Source organism: Harpegnathos saltator, unplaced genomic scaffold (genome assembly GCF_003227715.2).
Source record: "Harpegnathos saltator strain DR-91 unplaced genomic scaffold, Hsal_v8.6 scaffold58, whole genome shotgun sequence".
Classification (NCBI taxonomy): Eukaryota; Metazoa; Arthropoda; class Insecta; order Hymenoptera; family Formicidae; genus Harpegnathos; species Harpegnathos saltator.
Window position 1 is genome coordinate 1,042,615 of NW_020230404.1, and position 21,297 is coordinate 1,063,911.

General features: G+C 37.4%; 3 protein-coding genes across 13 annotated transcripts; 1 reads left to right on the forward strand and 2 right to left on the reverse strand.

Moving 5' to 3' along the window:
• Positions 1 to 1,021: 1,021 nt before the first annotated feature.
• Positions 1,022 to 15,372, reverse strand: Cnot4 (CCR4-NOT transcription complex subunit 4). Of its 10 annotated transcripts, none has more exons than XM_025303789.1 (16): positions 15,313 to 15,372; positions 12,656 to 12,740; positions 11,818 to 12,114; positions 11,571 to 11,712; positions 11,286 to 11,405; positions 10,877 to 11,142; positions 10,657 to 10,766; positions 9,588 to 10,289; positions 8,441 to 8,473; positions 7,951 to 8,139; positions 7,313 to 7,653; positions 6,447 to 6,752; positions 5,462 to 5,732; positions 4,524 to 4,592; positions 4,173 to 4,432; positions 1,022 to 3,010 (listed from the first exon to the last, which is right to left on the reverse strand). In XM_025303789.1, the coding sequence occupies exons 3-16, from the start codon at positions 12,045 to 12,047 to the stop codon at positions 2,828 to 2,830; spliced, it is 3,222 nt and encodes a 1,073-aa protein (XP_025159574.1). In that variant the 5' UTR covers positions 12,048 to 12,114; positions 12,656 to 12,740; positions 15,313 to 15,372; the 3' UTR covers positions 1,022 to 2,827. The 10 variants fall into 10 exon arrangements, with proteins under 10 accessions (XP_025159574.1, XP_025159575.1, XP_025159577.1 ...); XM_025303790.1 differs by lacking the exon at positions 15,313 to 15,372 and adding an exon at positions 14,041 to 14,158; XM_025303792.1 differs by lacking the exon at positions 15,313 to 15,372 and adding an exon at positions 13,569 to 13,861.
• Positions 15,373 to 15,728: 356 nt separating this feature from the next.
• On the forward strand, positions 15,729 to 16,983 carry LOC105183471 (uncharacterized). Of its 2 annotated transcripts, XM_011141654.3 has the most exons (3): positions 15,741 to 15,912; positions 16,173 to 16,247; positions 16,397 to 16,983. In XM_011141654.3, the coding sequence occupies exons 2-3, from the start codon at positions 16,237 to 16,239 to the stop codon at positions 16,914 to 16,916; spliced, it is 531 nt and encodes a 176-aa protein (XP_011139956.1). In that variant the 5' UTR covers positions 15,741 to 15,912; positions 16,173 to 16,236; the 3' UTR covers positions 16,917 to 16,983. The 2 variants fall into 2 exon arrangements, with proteins under 2 accessions (XP_011139955.1, XP_011139956.1); XM_011141653.3 differs by having other exon boundaries at positions 15,729 to 16,247.
• A 20-nt stretch (positions 16,984 to 17,003) lies between these two features.
• Positions 17,004 to 18,831, reverse strand: LOC105183472 (phosducin-like protein). Its single transcript, XM_011141656.3, has 4 exons — positions 18,749 to 18,831; positions 18,206 to 18,455; positions 17,680 to 18,094; positions 17,004 to 17,530 (listed from the first exon to the last, which is right to left on the reverse strand). Exons 2-4 carry the CDS (start codon positions 18,407 to 18,409, stop codon positions 17,298 to 17,300), a joined length of 852 nt encoding a protein of 283 aa, XP_011139958.1. The 5' UTR covers positions 18,410 to 18,455; positions 18,749 to 18,831; the 3' UTR covers positions 17,004 to 17,297.
• Between the last annotated feature and the right edge of the window lie 2,466 nt (positions 18,832 to 21,297).

Here is a 21,297-nt window from a genome sequence, read left to right on the forward strand (position 1 = left end):
GTGAGCTTCTTAATTAATAATCTGTAACGATAAACTGTTAATCCTTTGTCAGTTATTTTATCAATATATCAAATAATAATATTTTGACTCATATATCAAATGATAATAATATGATATCAATTGATTGATATCAATATATCAAATGATAATAATATGACTCATTTATTCGCCAACTACGTCACTTATTTATCAGTTTTGCATTTTAATCACCGCGCACCACGGCTGTATATTCTTCTTGACTAATTCCAGGTCTGTGCTATTGTACGCGTGCAGTTATATAAATTATTGCACATTCACACAACATTATGTAAATTATCACCACATTTTTGGAAAAACCAAGATTTACCACATGCGATTTGACCAAATTGCACTGTCAGTTTTTCTCAAAGTCCTTGAGAGATTATCGGTGAAAGAGAATAAACTCTGAAAGGAAATCAATGACATTGAATGGAGTACAGCACGCGTGAAATATTATGCATATGCGTAAGTAGCGCGCGTATCTCGCATCTCACGCTTCAACAGATATTGCCGTAGTATAAACATTACTTACGAGAATGAGAAGAGGACAAAAGTCAGACGTTGCTTATGTTGATATGTTCGTTGTCAGTGATAAAACGTGTGTGACGCACCGATATCTCACCTCGGGCTTATTTTCATTCAAAATCGTCAATTCTACGTGATGCTACTAACGTTACACACACATGTGACAGCGTTTTCTCGATGGATATGCATTATTCCGAAAAATCAAAATCTCGAGATTTGGAAAGTGGGAAACAATCTCCCGAAATTATAATATCGAAATTCGAATATCCCGAATACACATAGTATAAATATCGGTAAATATGCATTGCCCCGAGAAAGAATCCAAATTTACAAGCGGGACAATTTCTCCTGGATTTCTTCTGGTGCGAATATTAATTAATCAGCGTTATTAGGAAATGGGCTGAAAGTCGAGACAGGGGATGTGGAGGGAGGAGGAATTGAAAAAAAGAGAATGCGAGAAGAAGTAACAAGAACACGATTATCACACAGAGATTTTTTGCGCATTATCGTGTATTTCTCGATTACCTTATTGAGAGAATTAAATTTTATAATTATAGTTTTATTATTTACTCTTTTATATATGTGACGTGTTCTTTTGTTATTCCGTTCGTAAAACAGCAGACACGATCCGCCACGGGAATAACTCCGTTCGACACAACGCGCCGTGGTATGTACATCGTGGTACATCGCTCAGACGTTTCTCGCATTTTATCGTACACACATCGTGTTAATATTCCCAGTCTGTTATTTTGTTTTTCTTTCGTATCAGTTCGCGTAAATAAAATACATTGTCACGTATTAATGTGCGTGTGTGTGTGTGTGTGTGTGTGTGTATATATGTGGCACGCGCGTGAATACGCTTTTGTATGTGTGTGAGGCTGTGTTAATACGTCGGACAGCCATCTGCAGTTTTCCTTAGACGTACAACATTGATAGCCTTGTCGAGAGAGATCGGAGAGATATCACTATTCTCTCGTAATGTATGAATATAGAAGTTTTTTAAAAACTGACTCGTAATCAGCGTCCGATCCATTCATGATTGACGACATAGAATTCAGTATCCTCAACGAAACAATTATCGAAACCGAATAAACGAATTCTTAAGCTAATGTTTAGTCATTTGGACAGCATAAAATTAGTCATAGGGTGTCGCAATACGATAGGACGACATGACATTTCTCCGAAGAAAAATTATGTGCGCTGATAAAACTGGTAAAACATGCCGTTTCTTTTTTTTTCTTCATCGCAGTACATTGATTGATGTATTAAAAATAACGATAAAAGAAAATCTTATTTAAAATTATCACATAAAACACATAAAATGTCACTTATATTTCTCGGTTACGTTGCGATTGCACTAAACGGAGGCATTATTGTAAAACAGAAGAATAATATATAATGTAACGCATGGCGTATCGTATTATTGGTTAGGATCTTCTTTTGATGACAAAACTTTTTTGAGTTAGTCAGAATAAAGCTTCTTTTTTTTCGGAGTTTAAAATATACGTGTCCTGCATCGCTTTAAATAATAAACAATTTAATACATACTGAAGTTTTATTATGGTCGCTTTCATTGAGAATTTATTTCTCTGCCTCTTTGTCTCTCTTTCTCTCTCTCCCTCTCTTTCCATGAATCTTTAAATCTCATATTTTCACAAACGTAAGACATTTTTCCATTTAAATGTTATAACGAAAACAGAATCGATATTAAACGATAATAAATGTTCGCAGGAAATATAGTTTTAAACATCGTGATAATCTTTTCATCGAAAAATAATCTCTTATCGATTCAATCGATTTAATTTCTTTGATGCATTTCTCGCAGCCTATACGAACTGCGCTTCTCGTCACAACATAGAATGCAGATTTTGAAATCAAACGAATAAATTTTGCTACAATTCAGATAAATATGTTATGAGAAATGTGTATTGACACATAAATATTTTTCGTTACATTTCATATATATGCGCGAACTTGTACTCTGACATTTTTTTCGTTTCAGAGTTGAATGAACTCAAATAAATGAATTAAGAGTAAAACGTGAGACACAGATGTGTTAAAGGAAAACGTACATTATCGACTGTCGCTTTTACGTTTTGTATCTTTCGTTCTTTCTTTTTCTCTTTCATTTTTGTTTTCTTTTATTAGCTGGATATTTGATCTTGCCAAGTCCGGAGAAACACTTTTATGACGCCACTCGTTCACCTCGCATAAGACTTATAGGTCTGCAATATCATAGACGCCCTATATATTTCGATACCGCGGCAGCATTGTAATGGTATTTTCAGTTTGCACGGAGCTTTATCGCGACCAACTTACTCTCGATTTCCGATCCCGTGGGGATGAGTTTAGTGTGCGGCTGTGCGGTTGTGCTCGGTTGCGGAGTACTCAGTTGCCCCGTGGTCGTGGGTGCAGCAAAGCCAGGAGGTGGTTGCATCGCCCAATGCTGAGCAGGTGCGTTCTGTTCCTGTGGGAGAGGAAGTGTCAATGTTGCGTTTACGGCTGGCGTACGGTTGATATTCGCTGCGTTATGCAACAATGAGTAGCAAATTCGAGTTATAGACAACTGTCGTCAAATCGTTGCGAAAGAAATATTTTTAATTTGTTAAAATATTAAGTCCTTTCTGGTCCCTCGTTGTGGAATTCTTGATTGATGACGCCCGAAACGAAAAAAACATATGTCCAAAATGTTCAATTACGAGTTCCATGGCGAGAGATTACAGAAATTTAAAAAAAGATATGCCATATAAAAATTATGTAAAAGTTTTTAATGTAAAGTATTGTTAAATAGTTATATAAAAACTATGTGTGCTTTAATTTTTTTTAAATATTTGTTTAACGAATCTGTTTTTAGTCTGTTTAAAATAAAGTTATTGCTTCAAGTTCTTTAACACGTTGATCGTCACAGTGACATTAAGAAACTTTACTTCTATTTAACTTTACTTTACTACTGGCATTTTCAAATTGTTATGTAATTATCGCTCTTTGATATGCTAATTAACTTATTATTATTCACAACTCATAAGAAAGAGAATAACGTCTACACCAGTTAACACATAGACGCATGGAACGGAGAATTCCTTTCGTACGCCAGCTATAAGATAACTCGGATTTGGCAGTCAATGTGTTAAAGAAGGAATCTTTGAAGAACTTGAAAGAATCTAAGAATCTTTAGCATATTGACCACCATGGTGACCACCAGTGACCGAAGCTACAATATTGTCTCACATCATCTCATCAATTCACATATAAAATGTAAACAACTGCATATGAGATTACAAGTGCAACCGATAGGGCGCTAGTAAAAAGATTTAACGAATATATACATTGCAAATCGCATTTATTTATTGCATATTTAGTGATTCAAACTTGCACCGAGTATTGAAATAATCGGTGAAATCAGTGTGACAGTCAATGTGCTTAAGTTCTCTTCTTCTCTCAAAGAAAAAAAATCAAGAAAATTTATTTTAGACGATAATGTCGAAGCCTTGACGATGAGCCACCTCGAATAGGATAATTTTGTATTGAATTTTGTAACGAATTTTTCGCGTTATAACTTGATACGATGGCAGATAATGGATTCGTATCGTCGATTATTTTTCGCGGGATAGAGCACGAGCTCCGAGTACCTGTTGCGCATTGTGAGCTACGGTGTGAGAAGGATGAATATGAGAAAACTGCCATGTGCTAGTGGTCTGGAATGGAAGAGGTCTAGACGAACTAACTATGGCTGGATCAATCGAAGTCCAGTCAGTGACAGGTCCGAAATTGTTCCATCCTCCTTTCTGATGTAGCGTCTGGTGGTGGAATTGTTGTTGCTGCTGCTGATTATTGATGTCACACCATTCCTTCAGAGTGTACACCGTATCACCCGCGCATTTGCCAATAGCTGAAAATTGAATTGAGTGTTAGGCTACGAACATCCATTGCAGAGAGATGAATGTGGATGAGAATGAAAGAGAAATAAAAGGAATTATTACTTTGCGTATTGATGAGAGGACTCCCAACTCCGTTGGGAAGATACGCATTCTGCTGTGGTGGCTGTGTTCCTGTAAACATAATACTAGACCAATGAATCACTAGTAGGCAAATGTGTCATAAGTAAATCACAATTAGATATCAAAAGTAAATAAATATGTCACAAGTAAGCAAAAATAGAAAGGAATCTTGAAATTTGTGCTAACAGAAAAGAGAGTTTTCGCGAATAAAGGCACATCGTCAGAAGCTTCCTTTGTTCCGCGTACTAAATCGAGACGGACCCTTTTGAGAACGCATTTAAGCTTTACTTAGCCATTGAAGCGAACGATGTTTGCTTAATCATGAGCTTTGCTAACTCATCGAAAAATCCACGGATAGATGCATCTTCATCTTGGAACTGTTATATAGAAGTATGACATCGTATACGTACAGACAGAGTCGAGAGAGAAGTAATGCGTTACTTGTAATATCATTTTTTGGTTAAAAGCAAATATAATATCCCGTTTTATCATAATTTTGCATATATAAAATATGTGTATCTAAAATGTAGGATCCACGGAAACAAATGTTAAAAAAACGATGCTAAAAAAGACTTTCAAAATCTAGTCAAGAAAGTAACAAGATTCTAATGACTCGTTACTTTTTGAGTGATAACAATAACGAATTACTTTTTTCAATAAATAAGAATTGCTTTTCTCAATAGGTAACTGGTAGTAATAACGTGTGAAATTAAAGAAATTTAGACTCTTTAATTTACGATTACGATTTATGATTACAAGCAAAGAAGAACAATCAATTTTTTTCTTTTTCATCCTTGGTCATCCTTGGTTAGAAATGCGTTACTCTTCAAAACTAGCTTTCCTAACTTTGCATGTGGGAGAATTTGACACATTGCAAATTGCGATCTTTGGCACTCAGAAAACATCGGAGGAACACTAACCCGAGAGAGTACTGTTCGTTGGGGCTGGTCGTGGTATACCGAGACCGAATGAGTTCATGTGATTTGGCGTAGATCCAGGAAAACCCGGTGGTGGAAGGCGGCTCCGTTGTCCAAGACTGGCGGCCGTTACTGTGCCCTGAGCAGGACTCTGTGCACCGCCGCTTTGTAACAGATTTTGTGGAAGACGAGACAGGAGGGAATGCGACTGAAGCACCTGTAGATTTTGCAAGTGCTGGGCTTGTTGCGCTTGCAAGTGTGCTATGTGCGCAACCTGAAATAGTATTGCGTCATCGTGAGTCTTGTTCCACGTGCTTTTCTTCTATAAGACATAATCAAACGCTAAATTATGAATTATTCCGATCCAAATAAATTCAGTCTATGTATGATATTTGCTATGTATAAGTTATTACACAGAAAAAAATATTTTAATGCTAAAAAAGCGTTTACTCAATTTATTTTTCTTCTTTTAAGTAATGGCTATTTTCAGCAATATTTTTTTTTTGGAAGTTTTTTTTTAGTTTCTAAATATACTTTTCAAGAATTTTAAAAAAGTTTATCACCATGTACTTGAAAGAAGAAATAATTTTCTTTTCAAGAATATTAAAATATAAAACTGATGTTTCCTCTATAGAAAGCAAACTGAATGTATCAATTTAATATCCTTGTTTTAATGCAATATTCTTGATTCAAGTATTAAATTTATTTGGATTCAAAATACGTTTTAAATAAATTTAATGTTTACATTGAATTTATGATAAATTTGCAAATATATACCAATGAAATACTTGAAACTACACTTATTTGGTTAACATATATTTGTTTAACATTTACTTGAACGCAGTATATATTCTCCCTCCCCCCTTTCTTTTTATCTGTGTTATATTCATTTTCACATATTCTAATTTCTTTTCTTCAATTCTTAATTTATAACTGTTCTTTTTGTTATGTTGAACTTCTGAAGATTTTCAAAGAACAGGATAATTACTTGTGGAAAGTGTTGCTGATTAAGATTCGCAAAGGTCTGTTGGTGTTGCACCCTATTTTGCTCTTCCCGTTCTCTCTGTTGTTGCTGCTGTTGTTGCTGCTGCTGCTGGTATATCCTCTGCTGCTGTATTTGCATCTCGTTCTCCATAAGCTCGGCTAATGCCTTTTGCGTCTCGTGGAACGGATCGAAGCCTAGATCGTCGTCAGCCTTCACGTCTGATCCTGCGTCACGGTGATTCCGAACTTCCTCCAACGTGGCATGTCCATTTTGCTTTATGTATTCGCAATTTTCTTGATTTTGTTGTGCCTTAGGAACGTCATATATAAAATATTAGAAATATGAGAAAAGTAGAAAGACACCGAGTTTCCGGTGAAAGAATGAACGCATAAAATTGCTTCTCACTCTGATTCGCGTTAAGAGAATGATACTAGATATCGACATAGGTACGCATTTCGATATTCATTGCTAAGTACTGAGAATTTGCAGTTTATGTTACGTGTACTACACATTTCCAATGCTGATAATAAATATTGAAACGCAGTTATATTGTAGCTTTAATAGTTTATATTATTTCTTTCTACCTGGTTCAGAATTGCAAATGTTCTCACAGAGAAAAGATACAAATGATAAATTGAGGAGAAAAAATATTATATAAAAATTAAAACAAAATTTTTTATTTACAAATTTCTTTTTGTTTTTGATAGTTGATGGGGCAACATGAGGCACTCCTCGATTCATTGACATTTCTATTTCTATAATAGTATTTGCAATTCTGCACAACCTATATAGAAACACGAGGTAAACTGCCAGATCTCCTTAAATGCGTTTCGCGCGCCTGCAATTCAATAATATCGTTATCCGCTCACCTGCATAGTAAGCCTTTGTTGCAAGGAATTTTGCTGAAAGTCCGCCATGAACTTAGACGCGGGTGAATTTGCGAGTAAATTAGTGAAGGTACCAGACGATTCTGTGAGCGTGGTGGTGTACGGTGCTGCATTTATGTATACTTCCTCATCTACAAAACCTTCAGAATTGAATGTTACTCTGGGCGAATCGGAGGGGCTGGATTTCGGTATAATATGGTTGGCTCGGGAAGATTCGGTCTGGAAACCGAAAGCCGCCTGCCAATCTTCGCTAGAATGGACCGACGGCAATGAGTCTGGTATCGCAGCTACTCCCGTGCTCGTCCAATCCAGATTCGTGTTCGCTATATATCGAATTACAATTTATCATTTTTCCGCTCATTGCATTCGATCATGAAATTTACAAGCGTCGAAACGCAAAACGAAAGAGCTCCTCTCTCTTTCTCTCTCCTCCTCCCCCCCCCCCCTCTCTCTCTTTCTCTCTTTATCACTAAACTGATCCTACAAAAGTTCTGAACGACCAATCTGTTGGCGATCCTCTCGTTGAAAGTGAATAACATAAATACAGTTGACAACGTGACCAAAAAGAATTAATATAGCGAGGTGCAACAGAAAAAAGATGTAGAAGAACTTGTACATGCCTGAGAGGGAGTTGGGTGGCATTGAGGTGGTAGTAGAGATTTTCTGAAAGCTATTCGAACTGAAGAAACTGTTATTGTCCGCCTGAAAGATCGATCGGTGGTTGTGTTGCATTTGAGATCCATTATGTAGTCCCGGTGGTGGTGGTTGATTGGCACCTTGCGATGAATTTGTGCTAGCTGGAGACGAACCTAAAGACGATACGCAAAAATCTCTACACTACACGACGTGGCAGAGTTGTTGTCTCTATTACTCTTATAATGCCAGAATAAACAGTTATTTGAGCTACTTCTTTCGACAAGAAAATATAACGTATTTTCATACGTTGTAATTATATAAACTGAATAATCTACGTAATCTATATACATATATGTATATATACTTTGACAGAAATGTCCGGTTGAAAGCATCAAGCATAAAATAGCACAAGCGCACAAATAATTTCGAAAAACGTAATGTGTATTCCGATTAAAGTTATTGAGCAATTCATACGTGTATCCATGCCAGCACTTGCTTCATCGTAATCTGTATAAAAAGGAGTAAAGTTAAGTGTATATACAAAAACACAAAAAACGGCTATTACTGTTTTATTTTCAAGTATTCTCTTTATTTTGGCATATATATGTATATATCGTTATATCAATCAATCGCTCTATGTCTACAGTATCGAAATATAATAATAAAACACTTTGGCTCATCGGCGTAGTCTGTACATCGTTTGGATTTTTGTTCATTATTTTATCTTGTTACCTTCAAACTGTACGACATATATATTCAACGCAAAAAGTAGACACACTTTCTTTATGTTACTCATAACTTGTTATACAAGCACTGTGATCAACACTTTACTGTATCACAATTGTTCAATTTTTCAGTTGTCAAATACATTAGAGTATGATGAACACGATCTCTGCTCAGATTTTCAATAATTTCTAATCGATTAAATTAATTAAATTAAGCAATTAAATTCAACCTATCAAATTTGATTAGTTGAGAAATTTAATTCATCTAATTTTTTATCCAATTTAATTTAACTCCAAATAAATTAGTACGGATAACAATTAATTTCGACTAAAGAGCACAAAATTTGTAAATGCCGTTTACACCATCTTTATCTTAACAGATTTATCGTTCGCTTTAAATTGACATACAAATTTCTTAGAATACCTCGAACGAAAGAAAAATAGGAAAAAAAGAGAAGAGGAAAGTGACTGCAGAATATAAACCATTGAGATAAAAACGATAATGAAAAGTATAAACATAATATATGTAATGATGCATAGTCCTGAATAGGGTTGGACATGCGTTACTCAGCGAATGTACTGTTCAATACAACTACAATTATTTTTACTGCGTTTATTTGTACGAACTATTCAACAAAGATAATTCTTTGATGTTGTTAACATATTTCAGGATGCGTTTAAGTGATTGTGTACATGGTCAAGTTAATATAAGCTCCTTAATCACAAACCCTAGCAGCCGAATTGCGTCTATCACATATCTTATATCGGTCATGTCTGATCTTGTCTCGTCTAAAGGTCCCTCGCGTGAAGGGACTTTCGTCAAGAACGATCACGCGATCATCCTTATCGCAGGAAATAGGAACATATAGAAATAAGCACGATTATAAACAACTCACCCAAAAGAACAGCGCCATTGTTTTCCTCGCTCGATTCAGCCAAGTGTTCGGCTTGGTGATTTAGGTTCGAGTCTTCCGTGCTCGAGATCGTGCTAGCCGGCGTGCTACCTTCACGCTGCTGATCCGTTTCACTATCTGAATGCCGACGCTCCCCGTTTTGTAACACACCGTTTACTTTAACTTCGTGCGACTGTGACTGCTGAACTAATTTTGATGTTTTGCTAGTTTGTTGTTGTTGCTGTTGTTGCTGTGATTGCTGTTGCTGCTGTTGGTGCTCCAATTTACACTTGTTACCCAATTTTTGCAACATTTCACTGTTCGTATCGGCGGAAAAGTTTCTTATGTCCTTTTGCCCGTTAATTTGCGACTGCGAACTATTATTTTGCGTTGCGTTGGCCGAGCTCGATTCCGATCGCAATGTCGTACGAGTACCACCATGCTTCTCCTTGTTCTGACAATTTTTGTGTTTGTTCCGAGCTGCCTGTGCCTTGCTCTCGCTATTACTTTTACCCCGTCGTACACCGACAACACCACTTTCACCCTTATTATTGTTGTTTTGTTGATGTTGCGCTGTCACAACCCCAGAGGAGGATATGTGACCCTGCTGAACTAATGTGCCACCACTTGCGTTCCCTACGTTGTTGCTGTGTTGTGTGGCTGTTTGCACAGGTGGTGATACTTCCTTACAACTGGTTTGTGTGCCTGAAAACAGGATATTAATATGTGAGCATTCGAGTTCCTCATCGCAAGAAACAGAGCTTTATTATTATTATTATTATTATTATTATATTAGAAGTCTAGTCTATAATATTTTAGGCTTTCATGGTTTAGAGATATGCTTGATTTCGTTTCCTCTGTGGACATTCCAGCTCATTTCTTCAGATTGTTCCTTCCTCTAAAGAAGTAAAGTTGAGTTTCAGGTTGCTCCTCTTCCTGAAGAAGTGAACTTGGAATGTTCAAGAAACGTTGAAAATAAATTCACGATGGACACAGTACCTACCTGGAAACTAAATCAAGCAAGCCTAGTTTAGTCTATTTTACTATTAGAAGTCCAGCTCAGGGAACTTACTGTTCGTCTGTCCTGGTTGCAACGATGGCCATGCCTCTTTAGTCTGTGAGTTTATGGTTCCACTTTCCCTAACAATACTGCCAGTTACAGGTGGTGATGGTGTCGGTTTCCTGACCACAGGATTTGAAAAACTACGTTATCTACGCGTTAATTCAGCCCACGGGGCAGATCATTCAGGGGAGATTATTGTATTGTAAGTAGACTCGTCAGGGATTCCTACCGTTGCACCGAAGATGCGTGTGCATGTAACGATTGCACAAGCTTGCGCTCGTATTCCTGATGTTTCCCCATATGCATCTCCTCCTTCGTAAACGATGCCTCCTGGTCCCCAAGATCGTGCAGGTACATGCAATCCGGCTTCGGACAAGCTTGGTTACGCATAAAGTGCGAACAGTACTTTGTCGTTCCCAATGATGTTTTTATTGTCCGTCCGTCCATAATAATGTTATTCACAGCCTCTATAGCACGTAGCGCATCCTCTTGACGCTAACAATACATTCGAGCATATTAAAGATCTCATCGCCCCTCTTATCTCTTTCCTTTTCGCATGTGTCAATGAGAAAGAGGAACAGAGAATGTGCATTTTTGTGCACTTGGACAGAGGAAGAAAAAAACGCGAAGTAACTCACTTGGTAAGTAACATAAGCCGAAGCACTGGGGCCTTGAGACCCTGCGTAGGAAGTACTCTGGTTAATTACGACTTTGTGTATCTTCCCAAATTTTCCAAAATAATCGTGTCTCTTTAAAACCTAAAGCATGCGAAGTAACATGTATCGTGATCACGTTTCTCCCTTTTCATTTGGTAGTTTCTTTTCTTTCTTTCGTGCAATGATGTTTCGCGGTTTGCGGAGATGTCTCTTCGCGGGACGTCAATCGATTACAGAGGAATTGTACAGTACTGAGAATATACTCACATCCGGATCTGCCAGTCGCAACGGTAATCCTACTACAAACACTAAATTCTTTTGTACTACTCTCACATTTGCTAGATGTTTCCGATTTTCCATAACTTTCTGCTTCCGTTGTTGATCTTTTAGTCTTTTCTCAGCCTTTATCCTGGAAAGAAGCAACGTTATTAGTTTTCTCAATAATGAATCATTCGTTGGACATAACGCGACTCGAGCGAGGAATTCAACAGGGTCGGTTCATTTGCATAAATACCTTGACAATTCTTCCTTGGTAAGGGGTTTAAAATCAGCCGGATTTTCAGAATAGGCCTTCCGACACGCGGGGCACAGACCGTTCTCGTCAGTACGAATTCTGTGCCAACAAAAACGGCATATCTGATACCCGCAGGTGCAAGGGAAGAAATTTAGATCGTCCACCTCCAGCGGTTCCATACACAACGGACACTCTACCGCATCATCGCCACTTTGATTCAATACTGACATCCTGGTTGCTGATCTTGTGAATGTCACAAGACAAGCAAATCACGAATATTTACCTAAGTGTTAAAGTCTGCAAAGAAAAAGGGATTATTCGTCTCATTGTGAGCAATGAGATTGAGATCAGAAGGGATCCTCAGTTTGGAAGACAGAAAGAAATGCTGTTTGATCGCTGTAACCACGTTTACATGTTAACTTAAAATCAATTTGCAAACTAAGTTTAAATTTGCAAACACTTGCAGATATTATAGTTTGCGTTCCCATAACCAACATAAAGTCAATTTGACAGTTCTTTATGTTGCAACTACTTATGCTACATACATTATAGTATACAACATTATTGTTTACACGATATGCAACACAGACAGTTTCAGAATAAGAATTCTTGTTGTGATGCATCAAATCAGTTTTACACCATTCACATAAACATAAACACCATAAGTGTTGCCAAACCGGTTTTGTGTTGACGTGTAAATGTGATCACTGTTATTTCTCAACATTCTTGTCCCCTCTCTGACAAACTGAACATCAAGAGATCCCGTGGTGGATCTCTCACAGTTTACAGTGTGCTTCATCATCATTATCACACATATCCACATTTGACTTCTACTCACATGCAAAGTCGTCACCTTCTTGGTATTAAGTAATTGACAGTGCTTGCGACTTTTTATCTTACACGCTGCTACCTTTATTCTTTATCTGAAACAGAGTAGGACACGGTCCAGTTTTCCTCCATATGTGTGCGCGAGGCGCGAGCTTATCGAGTCGATTATTCACGTCGGCGAGACACATCGCGGAGAAAAAAGAAAACGCACTCCCGGCCGAATTACCCCCGTTGCGAAATAATTAATCGCGTTGCGATCGAGCGGCAGCGCGTCTTGATCTCCTTCGCGCGACGACGGCCGATTGCGAGGATCGTGTGATCATCCAAACATTCTGCGCGAACTGTTGCTCTGTCGTGGGGGCGACCTATGCGAACGTAAACGTAAGCACGAGCGATGTTGCTCTTCGCGACGTAGAAGATGGATGGATGGATAGATGGTCGGATAGACGGACGGACGAACGAGCGAGCGAGCGAGCGAGCGAACGAGAGAGAGAGTGAGAGAGCGAGAAAGCGAGCGATTGATTCGTCAAACGGAAACTTGAGAGGTCTGTTTGTCTCAGCTGTTCACCTTCCGCGTTTAAAGTGAAACAGATGTATCTACGTGCGTCCGCTGCTCTGAGAAGGAGAAAAAGGAGGAGAGACCTAGTGCGAAAAGAGTGATAACGAACAGACCTCGAGAGACGAGAGAGGGCGATGACGGGCGACGCAACTGCGAGTTCCGTTTTGACAGGAGCTGTCAGATCGGAACGGAGTGGAGCGGAGCAGAGAGAGAGAGAGAGAGAGAGAGAGAGAGAGAGAGAGAGAGAGAGAGAGAGAGAGAGAGAGAGAATATATGTATGAAAAAGAGGGAGAGAGGGGGGAGAGAGAGAGAAAGAGGAAGAGTAAGCAGTGAGAGATGCAGCGAACAAAGGAGACGTACGTACGGAATTCACGCGATTACACATGAGACGTGGGATCTCGCGTACGCCCTGCACACAACAACAACGACGGCGGCGGAGGCGATGACGACGATGATGACGACAACGACGACGAAGACGAGGCCGACGTCTCGCGTTACCGGAGTCGTTATTAGATTGATCGGGAGTTCGTTCGTTCGTTCTCGTTCGCTGTGCGTGACGTTGAGGTCATCGACGACGGGAAGAAAAAATCCCGTGCACAGTATATAGAGACAGAGGGTCACCGTCTCTCCGTTCTCCTTCTCTCTCTCTCTCTCTTTTTCTTCCCCTGTCTCTCCCTCTCACGCCTCCCTTCTTCGTCTCCCTCTTTACCCTCTGTCGCTCTATCTGTCTCTCCCACCCCTCACACATACACGCACACTCTCTCTCTCTCTCTCTCTCTCTCTCTCTCTCTCTCTCTCTCTCTCTCTTCGTCTTTCGCTCACGACGAAACACCAACCGTATGAGAGGGCGACGATCGGACGAAACAGCTGTTGGTGGCGTCCGCGGAGAGCGTAGTAGAGAGGCAACGCGAGAAACGTCAAGCAGGGAGCGAGTGAAAGGGTTACTGGCTACGCCATAACAGAAACCTACGCGAAAATCTACAGAAGGCCGGCGTGGTGGGGCATGACACGTAAATTCCGCCGTCTCTCTCTCTCTGTCTCTCGGTGCGCCTCCACGACCGCGAATCGCGTACGCGAGAGTGTATATGCAAGGATGACGGTCTCCCCGACGTTTCGCGACGTGAGACTTCCAAGGGAAAAAACGAATGCGGGAGAAACAGCGGAGCGAGAGAGGCTAGCTAAGTGAGCGAGCGAAACAGAGAAAGAGAGATAGAGAACGCGCGCGTAAGAGGGGGGAACGAGAAGGATCGAGACGGTGCTGTAGGCAGAGAGACAGAGACAGAGACAGAGAGAGAGAGAGAGGAGGGGAGAGGAGAGGGAGGGAGAGAGAGATGGAGAGGGAGTGAGAGAGAAGAGACGAGGTGGATGAGTGGGTGGGTAAGGAGGGTAGGCGAACGGTGCTGACGAGACTAACACTATGTACTACCGATTACACCGTCCCTTTCTGCTCCGAGAATGATCTCTTTCTCCGTCACCGATCTTACCGAAGATCTTTATGTTCATCTCTCTCCCTTCACGTGTATGTTCTTCAGGCAACACGTGAACTTTGGAGAAGATCACGACCGAACGATGTGCATACGAGACGGCAGTATCGGCTTTCCATTTATGTAAACGGAATAAGCCACCAACGTCAATGACGATGATGATGATGATGACGATAATTATGATGATGATGATGATGATGATAATGATGATGATGATAATGATGAAGACAATAACAATAACAACAACGACGACGATGATGATGATGACGATGACAACGACAATGTTGAAGATGATGACGACAACGACAATATCCACGGAGCAGTTCGTCCAAAACGTCACTTGCAAACGCCACTCGAGACGAAGTCACGATCCGTTCACAAGAAAATACGTTGTTAATTAGTTCGAGCCTACCTGCCTGACTGTTTCGCCCGGGCATATACCTGTTCTCGTTCTTTAACCTTAATCATGCAAGACAGCTCGCAACGTCGATCTCTCGCGCTCTCCTTTGTATCCTCGCGAAAACCCTTCGTCCCCATCGATTATCCGCACGTCGAATGATTGATTTATCAAGCGCCCGTCTGCCCAGCTCACAAAATATCCCGCACGATTCTTTATTTACTTACGCTCCGTGACTTTTCCACTAACAAATTCTCTCTTTTCTCTCTACTGGGAAATTTTTCTATATAGTCTCTACTGTCCGGGATCTGGTTGGGTGCGCAATAGCATTTTGCGCAGCGTCGAATACGCATGCGTCGCTGGCCAATTCGCCTTCGGCCACGAACGATGAAATCACCGTAGAGACACGGCCTATTGATCGTCATCCAATTATACAATAGGTCTGTTCTTTTCCTCTGCACCGCTGCAATAAGTGCAATTGCAATAGTGCAATAAGTTTGAGTGAGACAAGTATATATTTGTCTCACTTTAACTTATTGCACCAGTGCAGCGGTGCAGAAGAAAATAATAATAGCGTACTTGACAAGCACGGTCTCGCACATTCTTGTGCATTTGTAACATTAATTAACATGTTAACATGCGCAAAAGAAAAGAAGAATTGAGATTGTGTATGATTAATATCATGAAGATTATATACGATATATATCATATATAAATACAAGGTGTTTGGTAATTGGCTACCAACCCGAAGTGTGAAGTAGATTTGCTTGGAATCGGAGGTCGACACAGAGGGCCGTTCCTCTTAAGAATCGGCCCACCTATTCAAGGTAACCGGGTTCTGGCGGCACATGCATTCCCGAACAATGTGTGAATATATGAAAGCTACTATTGTTTATCAATGTATTAAGGAAGCATGTTTGAATCATAAAAGTACTCTTTCTGAAAGTACAGTAACTAAACTAAAAGCATTGCTTTTAACTCATGAGCTTGACAAATACATGCATCTTGCTTCATCCCCATCATCGCAACATATGCAAGATGATCTGACACTTTTGGGAATTAATAATTTACCATTCTCTGATTTAAGTTTTGATGAAAAGTTAGAAATAAAATGTTGTCTGGAAACAATACTTCGAGAGAAAATACATGACATGATTTTAAGGTAAATGTGATCATAATTTAAAAACAATTTTATTTTTTACTTAATATCTGTTACTATTTAGAATATATTTAATAATTTTTTAGATGAATTAATATAATTTAAGATATCTACAATTTAAACAAATTATATTGCTTTCCTGCATATTATAGATATGAAACTTTAGGAGGAAATGTCAAAGAAACATTGAAGAGCAATGAATATAACATGCGCTATAAGAACCTGGAATGCTATAATACACAAATAATGGAATGGAAGAGTCGTATTGAAGAAGCAAGCTTAGAGTATGAAAGTGCTTTGCAAAAATATATAAATTTGATGGATAAATGGAATAAATTAAAATATGAAGATATGAGTAAAACTTACTTAGAAAAGTCAGAACATTTGTTACTGCAAGCACAGGTTGCAAACCTGCAAGCGAAAATTACAAAGCTCTCTTGTAGGATCAAGATGTTTAAGGAGACTCCGACTACCATTGATGCTTTTAGACTACTAAATCAAGTGATTGAAGAAAAATTAAAGGCAGTTACAAATGAAATCCACCAAAAAGAAGAGTTGAAAAAGCTCTATGAAAACTTGAAAAATACAGAATACGATGAGGTTGTGAAAAATTACACAGAGCTTTGTAAAGCAGTAAAGAAAAGGGAGCAAATGTTGAACATATTAAAATAATTTTATAAACAAATGTAAAATGCGCAGGAAATTTTATCAAAAGAATATTTAATCGAGAAACGAGATTGCAAGAAAAACAAAGAATTCTTTGGTTTTATATCTTACTTTCTTTTGTATTTATATTTGAGTTTTGTATATTGATTTGTAAATCTTTTGATAAATCTGATGGTTAATTATATTTAGTTAATACAATTTAGTTAATATAGGAAATAATTCACTAATTATGAATTGTACAACTCACCAACAGTTGGTAATTTTATAATCCTCGTATTTATTCCTCATAAGGAATCCTAATAGTATTCTAAATTTCTTGTTGAATTCGTGTAATTAAAATAAATTTCAATAAATTATCCTAAGACACGAGCAGATACAAAATTTCTTTCATTCACTAACAGAGTCTTTGATTTCATTCTTTGAGATAATTAGAGGTATGCAATTTTTGTCGGTAAGTATTCCGTGTTCGATAAGGAATGCTTCCACATCTGATGAATAAAAGTCTATTCCTAAATGGTCTGTCACATGTACAAAGTTTCCTATCAATTGTCCTTCTTTGTACACTAACAAAGCTGGTGTGCCAAATTTTTTAAATTGTGTACTGAGAGCAGCAGTTAATCCTGAAAAAGCAGAATATAAAGATTATTTTGAATATTTATTATGAATGAAATATTTATTACCATTTAAAATAAAAGTTAAGATTCTGATTGAAATTGGTATGAAAAAAGTACTCTTGCAAAAATATATAATTTTATAGTTACTAACGAACCTAAAATTCTGCAAAACTTCACATGAGGATATTCTTCGGCAAGTGATATTAAACATCCATCCATAGCTTCACAACCAGGTATATTATCTTCATAAATGTGAACAATAATAGTCACTGATTTATCTTCTTCATCAATAGCCTGTAGAAACTGGTCTGTGCTTTCCAAATTAATAACTTTCCCAAATTGAAGTTTCTCTGCTTTTGAAAGCATCTCTTTCATCCTTTGTCTTTGGTATTCTAGAAGGAATTCATCAGCTAGTAAATTAGCTAGGTCTGGATCTGTTTCATTGAGTTTTTCTTTCTCCTCGTCTAAAGCACTGCGACATGTTAAACTTAATTTCTTTATTAATTGTAATCTTTCCTTTTCTTGTAATTCTCGTTTCTCAGCTTCTAGTTGTTTATATCGTTGCCAATCCTTTAAAGAATATATTTTAAATTAATATTAAGTTATATTTAACTCTTAACTAGATTTCAGCTATATCTTTTAGAACTTAAGTTCTCAGAAATATTCCTTGTATTATTTTACCTTTATGACACCTTTAGGTCCTGTGTTGCTGGAAGTTCCCTCCCATTCTGAATAAGAAGGTACAGCATATTGTCCAGTATTTTCTGTATACTTCATATCATCATATTCTTTATCGGATTCTCCAGTATCATTTTCGTCTTCACTGGAACTACTACAATAATATTGCAGTTTCTCTCCTAAAATCTTATCCTCCAGAGTAGACATTACTTTTAAAGTTAAAACTTCACACAGCACAAATAATTAAATGTATCTGTTGAATAAAAACAGCAATGAAAATTCATATTGTTAGACCACTATTCAGTTAATATATTACGTGTATATATATTTATGTCAAATAGCTTAATTAAAGAAACACATTCTAAAAGTATTGAATTCAAAACAGTCAACAGGTTCTCCAGAATTGTGTTAGGCATTATATTTGTCAATAAATTTTCTTGGCTTCATTCAAAATGTGTTTCTGCAATTAATTTGCTTTCTGTTATAAGTCTTTAGCATATATATTTTAGTAGATTTAAAGTCGAAGATTAATAGAAGTGTACTGACTTTTTATTAATATACTGATATATTATACGTGTCTATTTATGATAGTTTAGTATTTTTCACAATTTTTTAAACACGTTTACTCTGACATATCATCCATAACAAAAATTGTGAAGCCATAGAAATGTCAATATGATAGCGACACTGCCGTTTGATGCTGAAATTTCGCTGTTCTCAATCTTTGCCGATAAAAACGTTGGCGATTGATAATAATCAACAAATAATAACAGTAGATAATTTATCTACTCTGCTAAAAATAACAGTCATAAGAGAGTTTCCTTACTTACCAAATGAAGACAAAGAGACTGCCTTACCGAATGCATTGATGATATATTGAGTGATATATAGAGTTTATGAATTATCATTTATTTGTAAAAAGTTGTTTTTAAAAAGTTGTAAAGTTGGAATTATTTAAACTATGGTTGCACTATACATATTAAGATTACATTTATATGAACTTTCGCTATATTATCTACACCCAGACAGCACACGGATGTCCATTGGACGTCCGTTATATATTCATTTTTTTTACAAAAGACATCCATAGGACGTACGTTTGTCTATAAGATGTTTGCCTGTCCGATGGACGTACATCGGACGTCCTACAGGTCCGATGTCCAATAAGGACATCCTTGTTACGTCCAATTTATGTCCACGGACGTAAATCGGACATACGGACATAAATTGGACGTGAAACGTACATCCAGTGGATGTCCGGTGCTGTCTGGGCATTAATGTATATTTACATAGATCTTTTTTCTTCTATATCCAAGATAAAATATAAACATTATTGTAAATCATATAAATAAGAAGACAGAATAAAGAAAAGCTGTAAATTGTTTAAATAATTCGAACACATTTGTAGAGATTATTGAGGATAAGAATAATTTAGAACTCGAGCATGCGAAATTCAATCTATATTCATATTATTCGTGATCATGGCAGTAAATGTATATTTCTCTCTCTCTCTCTCTCTCTCTCTCTCTCTCTCTCTCTCTCTCTCTCTTTCTCTCCCTCTTTGTGTATGTGTGCGTGTGTGAGAGAGAGAAAGAGAGAGAGAGAAAGAGAGAGAGAGAGAGAGAGAGAGAGAGAGAGAGAGAGAGAGAGAGAGAGAGAGAGAGAGTGAGAGGGAGAGAGGGAGAGGGAGAGAGGGAGAGAGACCATTTAATATACCATATCAGTGGCTTTTAAATTGTCCTTAAGCTAAACGAAGAGGACAGGCAAACATCTTATAGTTATCTTCACTATAATTTTCTTATGCAATCGCGACCTAAATAAACATGTTATTGCGAGTTCATTTTGCAATATCAATCGAGAAATATTCGATTTTCGCACAAGTTTGTAGCAGGCCCATTAGATTTAATTGACTTTGTTATATTTTTATACTTTTCTTCCTTTTTTGTCAAACCGTGCGTAAAAATATTTAGTGCACTCAGTATAGAACAGGTTAATATCTTATAATAAAAATACCAAAATTTATTTCAGCATAAGAGTTTGTAGGTTTTTTTGAAAATATTATTTGTTTCATTTAATTCATTTCAATCTCCGCTCTCATAACATAATGTTAATAAAAATATGCAATTTCCATTTAAAGAAACATTATTCATATTGAAATTAAAATTTGAGAAGGTACGATTTTTTGCAATGTAAAATAATTATAAATTTTACGCTAAGTATGTTATTTGACATATAATTATTTTTTTTAGTACTTTTTCCGCATCATTAAATAAAATACTTCGTAAAATATTTTAAGTTATTAAATGAGACATTCTGCGTATGTTATCTTAGTTTAGTGAATTGAAATGCTCAGTAAGTAATTATCAATTCGTGGGACCGATTATAGTATATATTTTAGATTAGTCAGAATTACATTTTATTAATAAATTAGCACTGAAGAAAATAATTCGATGTTTGTTAAATATTGCAATCCATATTAGTCGCATGTGTGGATGTAAGTGAATTGAATCAAGTGTCTTGTACACCATCGATGCTGCTACTTTAAATAATGCGGGAATGGAAAGGTTAACGCGCGAAGCATAGAGACAATTGTAGGCATATGGCTGTTATCAGCGTCTGGTTAACCCTGAGGTAAATAGGCAACCGTGAGTGTTCCTACTTGTTGCTTAATATACAGTACGTATATGAATACTGTTTCTCCATTGGGTTCCCGCCATCTTTATTCAGGATAAACTACGGAGTTGACCTGCACGGTTAATATCGTTTCCTTTTATATGATCCAAGCCACGAATGCAATATTACATGTTGCCTTTACTATGTAATATCGCGTTCATTTATTTTTGCGTGCGTTGCATCTTTCTTGAACAATTCGGAAATTATAGAGGGACACTTGCAAGTTTTTATACAAAATAAGGAAAAGGACAACGAATCAGTTTTTTTCAGTTTTTTCACTCTTCATCGAAACACAAAATGTGATTGGCTGCGTTCAGTAGAACAAAATGATCAGTGAGCGCTTAGTGATTATTGTCTGTGATTGGAGCATTCTTTTAGATTCTTCATAGACCCAAAAGTATTTACCAATCAGAAGCGAGAAT

Excerpts from the sequence above, each read along its gene's own strand:
- Cnot4 (XM_025303789.1), bottom strand. The coding sequence starts at position 12,047 with ATGTCAGTATTGAATCAAAGTGGCGATGATGCGGTAGAGTGTCCGTTG. Across the intron at positions 7,654-7,950 it reads GCCACCCAACTCCCTCTCAG|CGAACACGAATCTGGATTGG; the intron begins GCATGTACAAGT and ends TTCGATATATAG. Across the intron at positions 4,433-4,523 it reads TCCTCTCATCAATACGCAAA|CTATTGGCAAATGCGCGGGT; the intron begins GTAATAATTCCT and ends TTCAATTTTCAG.
- LOC105183471 (XM_011141653.3), top strand. The coding sequence starts at position 15,934 with ATGCATTCCCGAACAATGTGTGAATATATGAAAGCTACTATTGTTTAT. Across the intron at positions 16,248-16,396 it reads ATACATGACATGATTTTAAG|ATATGAAACTTTAGGAGGAA; the intron begins GTAAATGTGATC and ends TGCATATTATAG.
- LOC105183472 (XM_011141656.3), bottom strand. The coding sequence starts at position 18,409 with ATGTCTACTCTGGAGGATAAGATTTTAGGAGAGAAACTGCAATATTAT. Across the intron at positions 18,095-18,205 it reads GACCTAAAGGTGTCATAAAG|GATTGGCAACGATATAAACA; the intron begins GTAAAATAATAC and ends TATTCTTTAAAG. Across the intron at positions 17,531-17,679 it reads GAAGTTTTGCAGAATTTTAG|GATTAACTGCTGCTCTCAGT; the intron begins GTTCGTTAGTAA and ends CTGCTTTTTCAG.